Here is a 16265-nt window from a genome sequence, read left to right as displayed (position 1 = left end):
AGTTACTATTCACAACATTTAACAGACTTAACTTAACTCAACTTAAATATGCAAACAAACACAAGGAAAGAAAGACAAAAATGAGTTATAATTATATTCATTTGTCTTTCACCAACACCGGAGCATTATAAACCCAAGACTCCTTTCAGGAGTCCACAATTATTAAATATGGAAGGCTGTATTTTTCATGCATATTCATACAGATTCCTCCATGACAAAAGAGGCCTGGTGTATTTATGACTACTAAAGAAAGACAGCTATCCTCTAATGTGGAAAAAAATGATACAAACATAAAAATGACAATAATACTAAAACAGCTCCATCTGGTCATCATGTAACTGCTGCTGAAATTACTTTGTGATTATCAAATGTCAAACATAAGCCTGCCTAATATCTGAGCAACATGAGGTTGTTCAGAACTTCACTGCACTGCAATACAGTATGTCTTTCTCCTCAAAATACACATTCACACAGTTGTGCTCAACATCCCATTAGGTGCCTTCCCTCAAATTCTTTTTGTCTTCTGAATACGAAAGAGTTCATGAGCTTCAACTTGTACACACCTGAGATTTAAGCAAGAGTAAAAATTGCTAAATAATTAAATATATCACCAATGGTGTTTAGTAGTTGCTGCTGGCTCACAGATCCTGGGTTCTAGTTTTCCTCCCATTTTCTAAAGCCGTGTTGTTTCTGACATTGCTTTTGTCTTTGGTTGTGTATGTGTGGCCTGCATTGGCACCAAGTTCCATCCAAGGTGCTGTCCTTCCCAGCACCCAATACGTATGATTGAGGTTCCAGGTTGCTATGACCCTCGCCAGAAAATAATACAACCACAAAGAGATCAAAATGTAAAAACAGGAAAACTACTGACTAACTCTAATTAAATTGAAAGACATGTCACAGGCTATGCATCCCATGATTTAGAAAAAAAGAGAGAAAAGGAAGACTTTGATGTAGCAGAAAAACTGGTAGTGGTCTTCATCAGAAAATATATTGAGCAAGAGAAATGTCACTATTTACTCTTTAGGAAAGTAAATTAGAAAGATTCTGGATATTAATTAATTGTGTTGGCTTCATTTTGGCATTAATTATTCATTTGTGACTAGTCATAATACAATTGAATATCGTGCTTGATGAAATCAGGAAAGAAAAATACAGAATCAATATGTCTTGATTATTTACATCACAACACCTTCATGCCGTCAGGATATTGAAGGCTGAATAAAGTCACAGATGGACTCACCAGGAGTGGAGCCAAAGTCCTCTTTTGTGATAAACCACGTTTTTTTGTAGATCTTGGTAGATATCAAAGAGGGTGTCTCATACATATAGAATAATGGGCTAATTACTGCATATAACCAACCAGCTGATGGGGAGGCCCAAGTCTGATGGTCTGGACAGGAACATACAGTCCCTACAGATCTGTGCTACCTAGCATAGTGTTCCGTTCCACCTGGGACCTTACTCTTCCTCTGGAGTTACACAGTGGGACAATGCAAGCCCATATGTTCTTTATAAAAGACGAGAATTACAGTTAAGCCATGGACACCCTACTCTCTAGACATGAGCCCCATTCACCATTTGTGGAACGAGCTGGGATGACCTGTGGTTTCTAGGACTCTGCGATCAGTGAATAGGCACGTTTCTCCAGGCTCTACAAGACAAAAGGGACAGAATCCCACACGAAGGCATCGGCAACCAATGTGTCACATTTGTCTAGTCTGTACTGCTCTCAAAGATGGCCACACACCCTATACTAGCCTCTGAGTTTCACAGAAGATACCCTATTGATGACAAATAGCGTATTCACTTATGTGATGTCTGTTCAATAAACTGTCTACAGAAAGCATTTTCCTGGTAAAAATTTGGGAATTTGTAGTTACAGTGTATGTGAGATGTTTCTTTTGATGGTCAGCACAGTTGCAATTTTAATCACCTACAAAATCACATGCTGAAGAAATCTGATTAGACAGTTTCACATTCTAAGAGAACACTTCACTTCTAGTTTCGACTTTTGAAATAAATTGTTTTCAACTAGTTTAAATAACATGCACATGCAACATTTAATACACTTCTTGAGCAAATGACTGTGCTAATGTAAAGAGCATGCACATGTATTTAAAAAGAATTAAATGGCTACAAAATGTTATTTTTTAATTGGAATATTTACATAAATATTTAAATACATATTTAGCATATTTAAAAATACAAGCACTGGGAACTACAGTGAAATGATTTCCTCAGCTTGAGACACCTGTTACGCACCTGAAACATCAGTATTTAAAGGCTACAGATAAATATTCTTAAACTCGAGAGACCCAGGCTCTGTGATAATACAAAGGCCACCGTTCAGGAAATGGCATCTCAGAGAATGCCAGTGGTGGCAGCCTCACTCAGCCTTGAGGAGAACTCTTACAACAGGTAACTTGTGAGGCTCATTAAGCCACTAATGAGATGGGGAAAAGAGAAAGATCTATTCCCCAAAAGTTATTTTTACTTTCCCTGCCAGCTGTCCCTCTCCCATTTCTGCCCCTATAAGGTAGATAATCATGTCAAAAAATTCAGAGTGGTATTTGAAATAAGCATCTCAGAGCCATTTCGCCGTCGGGAACCACATTTCCATTCGTTTTACTTTCAAACGCAAATAAAAGTAGGTCTTCATAGCCCCAGCCATCTGCCTAATGCTATTTACTAACTCACAATGAATTGTGATGGCCTGCAACACTCGCTGCTCAGTGTAAAATTGCATCCCCTTAACTGAGTTTACTATTTCTGCTGGGAGAGAGCTTTATTTCTGCAGCCATCAGCACTGCTGGTTTAGAAAAAACGATCACTGACACCTCCCCTCTCGCCCTACCCTCCAGCTTTCCCCTTCCACCTATTGTTTTCTTAAATATTTAATACCTTTAAATTATTTACTTTCCAACATTCGATCTACAGATTTGTTAATGTTAATGATTATAGTTTTTTCTGATCAGGGGAACGTCAGTTGCCTTTATCTTCTACAACCCGGATGTACAAAATACCTCCACAGTTCATGGTGCTACCTCAATATTCAAATTGCAATACATATTCACCACTAACAGAGTAATAGGGCTTTTGCTTTCATAAGCACTACCTGCCAGCTACTAGAATTGTATTCCAATCTTTTGTTTAGGTTGAGCACAAGGAGTTTGGAGCACCATTACGGTGATGGAGTCCGCTAGCAGAATCTGTATGTTACTCTGTACCCATATAGTGGTAGGAGCTGTGAACTGCTGCTGAATTCACATGCTAAACTCTAACCTTCACGCCTGCTTGTGCACAGGTATTTCTCCCTCTCTGTACTAAACTCCCATCTTCTGTACCAAACTCCCTGATACGGAAGGAATGTTTTAATTGCTCTCTGAGTCCTTGAGTTTCTTGAGAAAGTACCTCAAAGACAGGGGAGGGGGAGGTGAAGAGAAAAGTGTATATAAGCTGTGGAGAGCCACATCCCCTTGGAACAATTACAACAATAATCCTAATTGTATTGTTCTTTGCATACAATGAAGCTTGGCGAACGGACACCACAGGCTCGAATCTCTTGGTTTCTTCAATGGGCACCTTTGCTCAGCACATTAAAAAAATATCTGAGAATGACCAGGTACTTTCTTTGACTTAAAGAATGTGTGACATTGCTAAATAAAAAGACTGTAATCATTTTAGTTACAGAGACTAAGTGAGGGCTTAGGTCAAGCTTTCAATATCCTCAAAAACAATAGCAAGGGAACAAGACAAATCTTGTTCATCTGCTCATCTTCCTTATGTCCACCTCAAATACATAAAAGAACATCTGCACCCATGTTATTTAACATAAAACTATTTTTAGATTTTCTCAAAGTGTGTTCATGACTAAACATCCTCACTCCAGTGGATTTAATTATTTTTCAAAGTCTTCCATCCACAAAATATCACACCAGAGCCAAATGGCAATCAAAAGTAAATCTCTGCTAAAAATAATCAATTTCAGTCAAAAGTAATTAATATTTCACTGGTTGATCAATAATAACATAATACTCTAATACGTTCCATGCCATTCTGGACAAATCCTAAAAAGAATTAAACGTATGCTAAGAAATAACTTTCCTATATTCCACCTTCTAGAATGTAAGTAGATGAATTAAAAAAAGATATATGAAAATGAATGATGACATCCAAAATATCTTACTCGACAGCTGTTCAATGTGTAATGGGTATATTGATCTTTTTTTTTCCCAACACGTTTGCGAAGCAAAACCCATCAATTAAAAATAATTAAGAGAAAGCTGTTTCTGTGGGCAAATTGAGAAAACGAAAAATGACCAGTTTAAGGTAATTTACAAAGAAATTGGCAGATGGCCCATGGTTAATTCACAGCGTCAACACAGATCTAAATTTAATACCATGGATTTGTGTATTATTGGCATTTGTTTGTTAACAAATGGACCAAGGTATATTTGAAATTTATACTGTTTTTTTTAGGCAAAAAAAGAGTGTTTTATGCCTGATAAAGCAATTTCCATAGAAAATGGCTAGTGAAAACCCTTTTAGAAGGTTTAAAAAAATACAACTTAAAGTGGTACTGTCTTTTTAGCACTGAGAGCTTTCCTTGCACTGCCATGAAGACTGCATGGAGCAGACAATGATACTTCTTCTGATTTAAAATTTGACAAGAGCCAGGAGAACTCAGAGGTTAATAAGGACAATACTCCAGTACCCATAAGGAATGCAAGGGTACTTAATCCTTTCTTTTTAAATTAGACAGAAACAGTCAAACAGAACAGCACTCAAAATAATGCAGGCTTCCCAGCTGGATTTAGCTTGGAGTAATACATGTAAATTTATTCACTATTCAAATGTCATTTTAAAATATACTGCTTGACTCCTGTAAGAAAATGGAAGCTTTTATAAATCATATATATATATAGAAGCACAAGGTCATTTTTTCCTCTTGCCTGAGTTTTGCTTCTTACCTGTGAGATCACTTTTATTAAAAAATGAATACATCACACTCATTTAAAGCCTCAAGAAAAGTATGATTTTCATGAAAATATACGAAATGGTTAATTTATGTAAATCACAAAGGAGCACCAGTAATTCCTTCAACTTTATAGCGTCATAAAACCAAAGAAAGCATCATATTAAGAATGTTTTTTTTCCCTTATTGTTTCCAATAAGGATATATGAAATACATCTATCATTATTGCAATATCCTTAAATACAATAAAATACTTGGTTTAGTGATGTGTTACTCTCCTTTTTCTGCCAATAAAGTTTCATTGCTGGGAGCGGACCTGTTTCATTACCTTACATATTCATTCTTGAGATCTGTGTTAGTACATGTGCTGGCCAGTAATAAGGAGTGTCTTCATTAATACTGTTATATTTGATGAGAGTAATGCAGCATTAATCAATGCATTTGAAAGATGATGAAAGCAGCCTGCCCTGAATTACACGGCACAATCCCAGATTTCTTTGAATGGTCTTTAAAACAGACCAACAATCAAACCTACTCTAAAGTAGTCTGGTGAGTCAGGGAGACCGTGACAGCCAGACGTTCTTTAAAAAATTAGAAGCACCCCAAATCTCATCTAACACAGACATTTTTATCTTGCACTCACAAGCTGATATTGTTATATTAAAGATTTCCACTTTCACCCTCTGCGAGTTTAAATGCTTGAAAAACATTGCCAGCCTTGAACGGTGGATTAGAGTCACAAAAGGATACTGGTAAACTAAGCAGTTTTTAGAACAAGTCTCCAAACAATTATAGGAAAAACAATCTATTATTATAGAAGCTCTATTTTATGGTTTTGCATCAATCTGTTTTATAGAAAGTGGCATGGATTGGAACATTGAAAAATGCCCTAGGCCTGCACTCTGGAGGAAGACAGTGTATCTTCAATAGCTTGGATCTTAGAAGCCTCATCATGAAAAGAGTGTCATAAAACTTAAAAGCCCTCTAGTCTTAAAGCCCACAAAATAGGCAACCTTATTCAACTGAATTTGCCATATCTAATATAACATATGGAACGTATAGGACTTTTTTGTGCAGGGTAGTTAAAAAGAGCAAATGTAACTGTTACAGGCACTAATCTACAGCCACTTGCTTAAAAAATGAAGGGGAGGTTGATTCAGCATACCGTATACTGAAAACTATATTGTAAAACGTCTGTTGGCACGCATATGTTTTTTAAAATGGTGTTTGCTTCTGAATGTAATGAAACCAAAATATTTAATGGACACATCTGAAATTCAGGCAGTAAGACTGAGTCAGTTGTTTTAAACATTCAAAATGGGTAGTATAAATCAACAGGTTATTGCAAGCCAGTCAAGATTCTTATCTTAGTGAGTCCAGACAAGTTATATCATGTCTCCTATCTTAGTTACTGCATACCACTCTATGTTTTTTTAAACTGACACAAAGCATGCAAAAAGCGATCTTTCTTCAAAGGTAAAACCAACAATATTGGTTCTCTCATTTGGATTTGAAAACTTCCAAGCACTCCTTGTTTCGCAATACAAATACATTACAGCCACCAAAGTGAAAAGAAATATAATCACCTACACCTCATAAACATTTAATCATCATCGAACTGTCAATCATCTGCTGAGGTCTCATTGACACACATGCAGAGCCTATTGAATGAGACTACTTTCTCAGGTCCAAACAGTATCGAGCTTTTCGATGATGAAAAACCAGTGGACTTAAAAACTGTCAGGCAAACTGCTTGAAAGGATTGTTGTACTAATGAATGGAACAACATGGCTTGGTATCTTGTCCCATACTCCAACAACCATACAAGTGCCATACACTTCATACACAGTGATACATACTGTATCTTTCTATGTTCAGAAGGATAAGGGGGCAAAGAGAGCAAATTCTAGGGAGAATGTAGAAAATCTTATGAAACCTAACCAGCATATTTTTGAGAGATAATAAGAAACCAAATTGCCCCAAAAACTAACAATATAGAAGCAATATGCAACCGAACACAGAAAGTGACCCAGATTGGAATCACCGCCAGAACCCTAGACCTGTGAGGCGATGCTAACCTTAAAATCCACTTGCTAAGCTTTTAAAATACACTGAAGTCGGAACAAATATGTTAATTACAGAAGCTAAACACTTCCTATTAGGTCCTAATATTCCAGTAGGACTTTTGAGAATTTCTACTTCAAAGATTTAATCATTCGTGGAATCACGTAGAAATGAGCTGTTTTTCCAAAATGCTATACCCTTATTACCCTATTATGTATGTTCCTGTTCATGGTTGTCAGAAAAACAGTTGCTGTTAAGCACCCTGGAAAGAATTATAAGCATTGATCAGTATTTGTTGCAGCACTTTATATTTCAATATACCAGTATGACACCCAGCGCAGTAGCTTTAAGAAGCACACCTGTTTGCATATTAACATGGCTTTGCATATGTCAAACTGTTAGATATTGCACTCATACTACCAATAACAATGTGTGAGAGCAAATAACCACTGATCTGCATTACTTAAACAGTTATGCCTGTTAACGAGAAGCCTCAATTCGTGTCTGGATGTTCTCCCTTTTAAGCTTTTTTTAACCAAGACACGTCAAAAACAAGGCACGTGTCATACGTCAATCTCTTAAGGCTGACATGATTATGGGAATGGAGTATCCAGCTGCCATAAGAACTGCAATTGCATTACTGAGCTGATAAGCCAGGTTAATACTCATCTCATCGAATTTTCTGAATCCTCTTGGTAGCAAACAAAATTCCTAAAGTCTTATGATCCTGGCGCCAAATTCAATTGTAAAAACAGAATAAATACATATTTTTGGCTGCTTGAAAGAGGTATATCACCTAAAGATTTTTTATATAAATATTGGTTCCCTGCAATTGCATGAAAGAGGGAAGCAATTCTGAATGCAACAGATTTGCAGGTTGGCAGGTTGGGTTATACGCTCCAGAGATCGCTGGTTCAAATCTAGGCTGTCATTAGCCATCTGTGACCTGGAGATACCAGGGGGCAGCACACAATTTAGCAAGCACCACCAAGGCCAGGTTGATTTGAAGCTGGCAAAGTTTTCCACTGACTCCTGTGGATGGCCAGGTGCCTGGGGATAAGTGGTGTTATCAGTGAGAGCCGTGTCAAGCCCTCTGCCCAATGTGTTAGCTTTGCCATTTCCACAGAGGGTTTGGAGTTTAAAAAGACCTGCAGGCTCAGATAAGGTCCCTCAAGAAGTATTTATGTTAGCATCAGGTCCCCTTTGATAGTAGGAGAGGAGTTGTTATCGACAATTATCAATTCCAAACTGAGGTGGAAGAAGAAAAACTCATGGCAATTACTACACATGTACTGCAATTGGAACTGCAAATGATGTTGGGTTTATTTGGTCCAACATTCTCATCAATTGCACAGCCAGCTTTTCTCTCTAGTATCTTGAAATTAAAGATCAGTTTGTAGCTCCTTTCAGAAATGATCATAATAATCCAGAATAACCTAGGGACATTCCTCCTGTTGTAAGATGCTTCTGTTATTTGCAGCATTCCTGTGTGATTGCCTGTCTACAGATCCATGAATATAAATCTCAACTCTTTCTTCTACTATACAATATGTCTAAGGCTGAGAAATTCACAAACTCTAACATGCCAGAGACCAGCACAGCAGAAAATTACAGTATTATTTCTGTACACAGAGCATAAAAATAGAAGAGGAAGCTTCTTTCCTTTTTTCAGAATTATAGTATATTTCCAATATCGAAGAACACAAATCCAAAGTAAAACAACAGAACTCTGCCTTCTTTGAAATTGGGGTTTATCGACACGCATGCCAGCAACATTGCAACGCTATTGCACAATGGCCACTGAAAGAGACCAGTGGTTAAGGGTCTGGATACACAAGAGTGGCCGAACAAAGTGCTCAGACAGAGCCAGAGCTGTTCGTGTAAGGATGTGGCCTTAATTAGAGGTCACTCACATCAACGTATCAGTGCCGTTCAATGGCGATGTTTCATACGTAGCTCTCTCTCTCGTTTTCGTTTTTATTTTATGTCACCAGGTGTACGGTCATATGGCAGGTGTGTAATGTAATGCTCAGAAGAGATGACTAAATTTCTCCAAACTTAGCCTTATAGAGCTGACGGAGAGCAAAGTCCTGAGCAGTGCTGGCGGAGGGAGACCAAGTGGCCAAGACCCGCACCGGAACTGAAAGAAGAGGCGTTCTCAAGAAGCCGTAAAGCCGACCTGACGGCAGGAGGTGCTACCGCACAGAGTGGAGAGGCTAAGCTTTGGACCAGCGCTGAAAGAGGGGGTTGTTTCCAGAAGGAAGAGTCTCTGCTGTCTGATCCGCCTGTGCTGAGGGAAGAGAGTTTCCGGAGCCAAGAGAGAGCAGCCGCTCGTATACAGTAACAGCAGTCACCCACACTTTTCCACCACAGAGACGGGTGGAAAAGACGTGGTTTTTAATAAAACATAATAAATGTTGCAGCCAAAATGCTTAAAATAAACCAACTTCCATCTTTCCGTTTTATTATAAAATTGCAATATTCATTTTCATTTTAGAAGCAAGGCTGGATTCACAGGGTTTAAAAAAAAACATTCCACATACTAAAGACCCACTTATGTATTAAGTCTCAGGGAGCTGAGGTGACCAGTGAGACTTTGTAAGGATTGAAGTCTTGTTATGAGATCTCATTAGGATATGTGCTTGGAAGTACATAAAATATGAAAACTACATGCATTTCAGGTTCAAACAAACATAATTCACAGGATCACCTTAACGTTGGTGTACACTCACCAGAAAGGCATGGTTAAAGTACTTACTAAAATCCAAAACACAAATCCAGACCAGAACTCTGAAACGGTATACTTCATTGTAAGAATGTGCAGTAGAGCAGTATTTAAACAAGTATTAATAATTGAAAATTCCAATATTGCACTAAGGATTAAAACATATTTCAGAATCTTTTTAGCCCCAAGATACTATACGAAATCACACATTGTTCATTTTAAGCAGACATTCAAGCACAAGAATTCCAGATAGAAATCAGTTAAAGAGGAAAACATTCTAAAACTAAATCTATTTTTGGTATAAAAGGTAGTGCACCTGTTACATTGCATGTCTATGTATTATGTCACAAAAAAACTGTAATTTAAAAACTAAAAGGCTGAACAGATTAACAAACTCAACTGTCAAGATTAATCTTAAATATACCCTTCTTGCTGCTATATACAGATTCTTTTCATGAGGATATTACAAACAAATTAATACACATAATGCCAGAAAATACTGTACCACACAATATTTCTTGGCACTAAAAAGAGTTTCTGTATCAAAGTAAACAAAGTGTTTGTATTAGCAAAACCTCTCAGAATAAAATCTGAATTTTGGCAAATCGCTGGTTTTTGATTGAAGTAGTTTGCAAAAAAAGAAGGACTAATATGATCTTCTAGCTCCATGGAAAGTGGGGAATGTACATGCTGGAGAACCATCTGTTCGCATATTACGTGTGCCAGTAATGAAGGTTCTGAATGTCCTAAAATTAATAGTAAATTTAACAACGAGGCTTATTTCATTTATTTATACTGCATATTTGAAGAGGTGGATAATCACTTGAGCCTCTGTTAACAGTGACATTTTGCTAATGATGTGAAGACATTTAAAACCTGACATTTTTTATTTTATATTTAAAACTAAATTAAAAAGCAAAACCAAAAAGCTGAATACCTCATGCATGCACCCTCGTCATTTGTCTTACGAAACAACACCTGTATTCATTCTAACCCTGCTGAGGATATTGGATGGCTGTTTGTTCACAGACACCAGGCTGAATCCCCCTACCAGGCGCTGCTGCAATGCAGTAGATTGTGGGAGACGGCAAGTTTCTGCAGTACTTCATTGAAAACTCTGGCAGGTTGCACCACAAAGGTGAAAGCACTGCCTTTGGCAGTGTGGATCGGGGTGCCTATGCACATGAAAATGCTATTCCAGAACTGAAAAACGGGTCCAAGCTTTATTCATACTTTTATAAGTAAGATAAACAAAACCAAATCCCTCTTTAATAAACTGCCAGGCAGCTAAGATGCTTAGCGGCTCCACAACAGTCTCCCACTGACTCCCACTCTTCCAAAAGACCCACCACTCTGAGTTCCAACAGTTGGTCAATCACATCCTTTCGTCTCTATACTCCATTCACACTGCAATCACAAAAGAGAATCTCCCCTCTGTCTCCAGACAACAGATGTTGACTGACCTTGCTGCCGGGTTTTTAAACTCTGATCTGACCAATTGTGTTCTATTAATTAGTAATGTGACTGAGGATGGCAGATCACTTTCCACAGCTCTCTGAGGAATGTAGTACAGACCAGATCTGACATGTTTTCCATGTTTAAGTCCTATTTCCAAGCTTCAAAACCGGTCTTACTCAATGTAACATTTGTTCCATAGCTACAGCAGTTTTTTTTTATTGCTTTAGCTTCACTTATAAGTCACAGTTCACAAACACAACCAATGTAATTTGATGCTGTTTAAGTTTACAGTATGTTAACATTCATTTGTTCAAATTTATTATGGCTTTTATCACTAAAACTAATGAAAATGTTAACAAAAACTGAAACAAGATGAGACAGACTGTAGTCCTAAAAGAGTCGATGAAATTGTCCTAAAACCTGCAATTTGTAATCTGTGTAATATGAGGACTAGGCATGTGTAAACTCTTACATTAAACATGGATCCTCCTCAAAAGTATCAATACACAGGACTGAGGGAAAAATCATTGCACGATGAAGACCTTACCAAGTACCACCTTCATAAACATACAGTATCTAAAAATATTAGTATTATAGGTATTAGAAGAACTTCAGACAAACAGATCTTCAGTGCCTGATGGTTCTACCAATTGAACATAAGAAACAAGAGATGTTATTCATAGACCATTTACAAAACACCTCCAGCAGTTTCTCAAGACAAGGGTAATACCCACTGACTGGAAAAATCGCTAATAGACCACCCATCCTTGAAAAGGGAGAAGAAGCTAAACCAATTCATGATAGAACAATACGTCTTACTTCGATTTAATGCAAGGTTATGGAAACAACAATTAAAACTAAAGGATGGGATCGTCTGCATAGACATAAGATTAGTAGGGATAGCCAACATGAATTTAGAAAAGTCAGGTCATGCTTAACTAACTTATTAGAGTTCTTTGAGCAAGCAATTAAGGAATGCTATATTCAAGCAGTACAATGCACCTGTACAATTATGGTCACCAAGACGCAGAAAATATGTTCCTCTGGAATCAGTTAAAAAAAAAGAAACAATATACAGTACATTCCTGGGCTCAAAGGAAGGACCTACGCTGAAATAATCAGCTGAAAGAATCAAAACCTTTTAGTTTTGAGCAGAAGACAAAGGGAACTGATTCAAAATCCTCAAAGACATTCGCTGAAAATTCTATGGACTTACTAATAAACAGTGAATCACAAACCAGAGGACATGAAGTGGAAGTGCATTTAATTTGTTTTTAGATAAATGGGTATATGGAAAAAGCTGTGTGACACCCTTTCTTCAGAAATGACGGGGTGAGCTGCGTGGCTCAATTCTTGTAAAACAATCAACAGTCATTTTTGAATTAAATTGCAAGAAAAAAAGCCGCATTCATTTACTTGTTTTGTTTTTCAACATGCTATTTGGAATCTTATGGGAACACCATCAATACCTCAATATTCAAGGCAGAGATCAAAAGATTGCAAACACAGGTCAGCTTCCAACAGAGCTCACAAACGATAAAAGAGAACAGCATTATTTTCCTCCATACCTATTTTCTTTCCCTTTTCTTCTCCACGGTTGTGCACAATGATAGGCGAGTAAATGAAGGGGCTTTTGGTGGCCATGTTCTGACCCAGAAGGCTCTTCACTTTATGAGGCCGCAGGCTGATGGGCAGATTCAGGAGTTTAACCGATCTGTTACAGAGAGAAAGGAAATACATTGTTTGCCACCAGATATCACAACGAGGTGCAGCGCCCACGTCACATGTGGCAGCCATTACATGCCATCACAACCCCAGTATTCAGCAGATCAGGAAGAAAAGCGAGTAATTGCTTCCCCAGTTGACTTAGGGGCAGATTGTGCAGGTCAAGAGTGGAATTCAGCCAAAACACAGAGATTAACACTCCTACTGTACTATTTCAAAAAGTGTCATGAGATCTTTAATGACCAAACACTCATTAGCATAGTTTAATATCTCATCCAAGGGAATACACCTCCTCTGGCGCAGTGTCTGCAATTACCACACTTGGCCATTGGATAAAAAAAAGTCTTATCCAGGGGGAAGACTGCCACCTAGTGTTAGTCCACTAACATCATTTGTAGCAGCAAACTTGTCTTCCTTGGAGATTTCTCATGCCTGTGCCGACCTGAGATTCTGAGATCAAACAAGCTGGGGCCAAAAGGTGGTAACACTGCTGCCAAATAAAGTTCCATTGAGAGGCTAACACATCCATCAAGATTCAAATGTTAAAATCATAAAACAGAGCTGGTAAGGAAATGTTGGAATACTCATAGTATTTGCTGACACAGTACTGTGAGGTAGAACACTTTTTTAGCTTTAGGCTACCGACATGCATTTTTTATTTTTCTCTTCACATCCATCCATTTTGTAACCACTTTATCTAATATAGGGCACAGCCAGATCCTATCCTGCCAAGCAATGGGCACAAGGTAGGTTACACCCTATGTGGGATGCCAATTAACCTACCAGTCTCTGGACTCTGGGAGGAAACAGGAGAACACAGAGGAAACCTATTCAAACTCCAGACAAATAACACTTCAGGAATTAAACCCAAGGCCCCAGCTCTGCAAGGCAGCAATCCACTTCTCTACTGTGTCACCCCATAACCAATCCCTTTTATTTAGCAAGCGCAAACCAACCAGTGAAAGTGTTACGGACAACTTCCGAACACAACAATATGATTAACAACAGGGTTGGAGGCAAGTCTCTCCTAAAGGAAAGGAGTCTAGGAGATGACAGAAATATTGAAATCAAGGCTTACAAACTGATATAAAGCCAGTACTGTAAGCCAGAAAATGAAGCATAAAACGCTCACATGGGTATTATCTGCTGAAAAAGCAAAAACTGTCTCTGAGATGTAGGATGTAATATCTGGGAGACCAAAGACAGAAGAAAGATTTTTTTACAATGAGCATGCATAAATATATAGAAAAGTAAAATAAAACACCTTGTAATGGCTTTGTCATGTTTAAAATGCTAAGTTCTTTTATTTGTTGGATTACCAAGACTAAACCGTTCAATTTAAAAAAAACAAACAACACTATTTCTGAAACATCTATAGGAAAATTATGAAAATGTGTGATTTATTACTAAATAAAGTATTGAGACTTCATACTTTTTTACATTGATAATCTATGGTGCTGTACTGTAACAAAAAAACTCACCTGGTAATTGTTTCATTTAAGATGCCAATTGACCTCACAGTCTGACTGGATGTTGAGGATCTTTATCATTATCATTTATCACAAGTGATAACTGTCAGTACTTTGCTCATTTTAAGTGTGTGTGGATTTATTTTAACATTAAAACTGCCTTCAATCACTTCATTCAATGACAGCAGGAAACAATTTCATCATCTTTTTAAACATTAAAAAGGGGCAGGTGTCTGAATATTATCGTATCTATGTTATTTAAAAAATGAAGAACATACACTTACATTTCTAATTGCTTACTGTTACTGTATATAGTTAAAAAGGTTAAAATAAGGAAATTAAAACAACTCCTTAAATAAAAGGCTACTTTTTATTGCGGTATTCTGTAAGCAACAATATAAACAGAAATTATTAGCATATTCCAAGCTATTTTTCACGGCTTCCCCGAGTTAAAGTTTACCTGACGATAGGGAGTTTGGTGAATGGCACAGGAGGCAGTTTGAGTCCGTCTGGGAGTGTGATAACTTCCATTCCACCAGGACACTTAGAAGTATAATTCTCAAGGCTCTGGGTAACTTCTTTTTTCTCTGTGGCAAATGGAAAACAAAAACAGTGAGGCTGCACAACACCCACATACAAAATACATGCACACAATTTTACAGAAGTGTCATTTCAAAACAATAAGATGGCCAAGTCCAAAAAGTGGTATACAATAGGGTCGTCACATTCACGAGGGTTCAGTACAAAGAACCGTTGCAAATAGCCAAATCTGCATACTGTACAACATCGTCCACCCCTGTGCCATCGCATAATATACGACACTATGTACTAAAGTTAAAGGTATTCAGTTAAAAGACATAAGTAACCCTCCCTTATGTGGTAATTGAAGTAGTAATGCACTGGCATTGTTCATTTAAATATAATTTATGCCAGCAGCTGTATCACCCTGCAACTCACAACTCGGAACCCACTGAAGTGCAGCAGGTGTGAGCCTGGTCAGTACCTGGATGGGAGACCTCCTGGGAAAAACTAAGGTTGCTGCTGGAAGAGGTGTTAGTGGGGCCAGCAGGGGGCGCTCACCCTGCGGTCCATGTGAGTCCTAATGCCCCAGTATAGTAACAGGGATACTATACTGTAAACAGGTGCCGTCCTTCGGATGAGATGTAAAACCGAGGTCCTGACTCTCTGTGGTAATTAAAAATCCCAGGGCTTTTCTCGAAAAGAGTAGGGGTGTAACCTGGCGTCCTGGCCAAATTTCCCATTGGCCTTTACCAATCATGGCTACATTATTGGTAAAAATTGGCTACATTACTCTGCTCTCCTCCCCACTGATAGCCGATGTGTGGTGAGCGTTCTGGCGCACTATGGCTGCCGTCGCATCATCCAGGTGGGGCTACACATTGGTGGTGGTGGAGGGGAGTCCCCATTACCTGTAAAGCGCTTTGAGTGGAGTGTCCAGAAAAGCGCTTTATAAGTGTAAGCAATTATTATTATTATTATTAATTATCATTGATTAACTAAAAGAAACAACACTAATCACACACTTATAGCTCAACTAACATTAATTCCTCCTCTGGTGTGCAGCGGATGCCTGCACTTTCTCCCTCTGCCACCAGGATAAGCCCACCCCACTGTAATGAAAAGGGCAAAAAAACTGTCAGGGAGCCTGTAAAGTCGTCTCCAACCTCTCAGTCCCCACTCTGCTGACACAGAACAGGGAGAGTTCACTACGATACACTCGCAGGACCTTATTGAGATACGGATGCTGGGAAGTGGGTACTTGGGCAGGGAACAGGAAGATGCTCACTCATTAGCTAGCTTCATCTCATGATCCTAATCTATCGCA

The 16265-nt window shown here is 38.2% G+C and overlaps 1 protein-coding gene across 4 annotated transcripts in view; it reads right to left on the bottom strand.

Annotated features, from left to right (window-relative positions):
- trappc9 (trafficking protein particle complex subunit 9) overlaps nt 1–16265 on the bottom strand; it is a 665954-nt gene that overhangs the window by 586818 nt on the left and 62871 nt on the right. For all 4 annotated transcript variants that reach the window (XM_015357321.2, XM_015357322.2, XM_006635851.3 and 1 more), the window contains 2 exons: nt 14880–15006; nt 12794–12939 (listed from right to left, as the gene is read on the bottom strand). In XM_015357321.2, coding sequence (XP_015212807.2) covers nt 12794–12939; nt 14880–15006 — 273 coding nt within the window. The remainder of the gene's footprint in view (nt 1–12793; nt 12940–14879; nt 15007–16265) is intronic.

This window comes from Lepisosteus oculatus, chromosome 10 (genome assembly GCF_040954835.1).
Source record: "Lepisosteus oculatus isolate fLepOcu1 chromosome 10, fLepOcu1.hap2, whole genome shotgun sequence".
Lineage (NCBI taxonomy): Eukaryota > Metazoa > Chordata > Actinopteri > Semionotiformes > Lepisosteidae > Lepisosteus > Lepisosteus oculatus.
The sequence above is the reverse complement of the archived record's forward strand: the minus strand, read 5'-3'. Positions and strand labels throughout refer to the sequence as shown.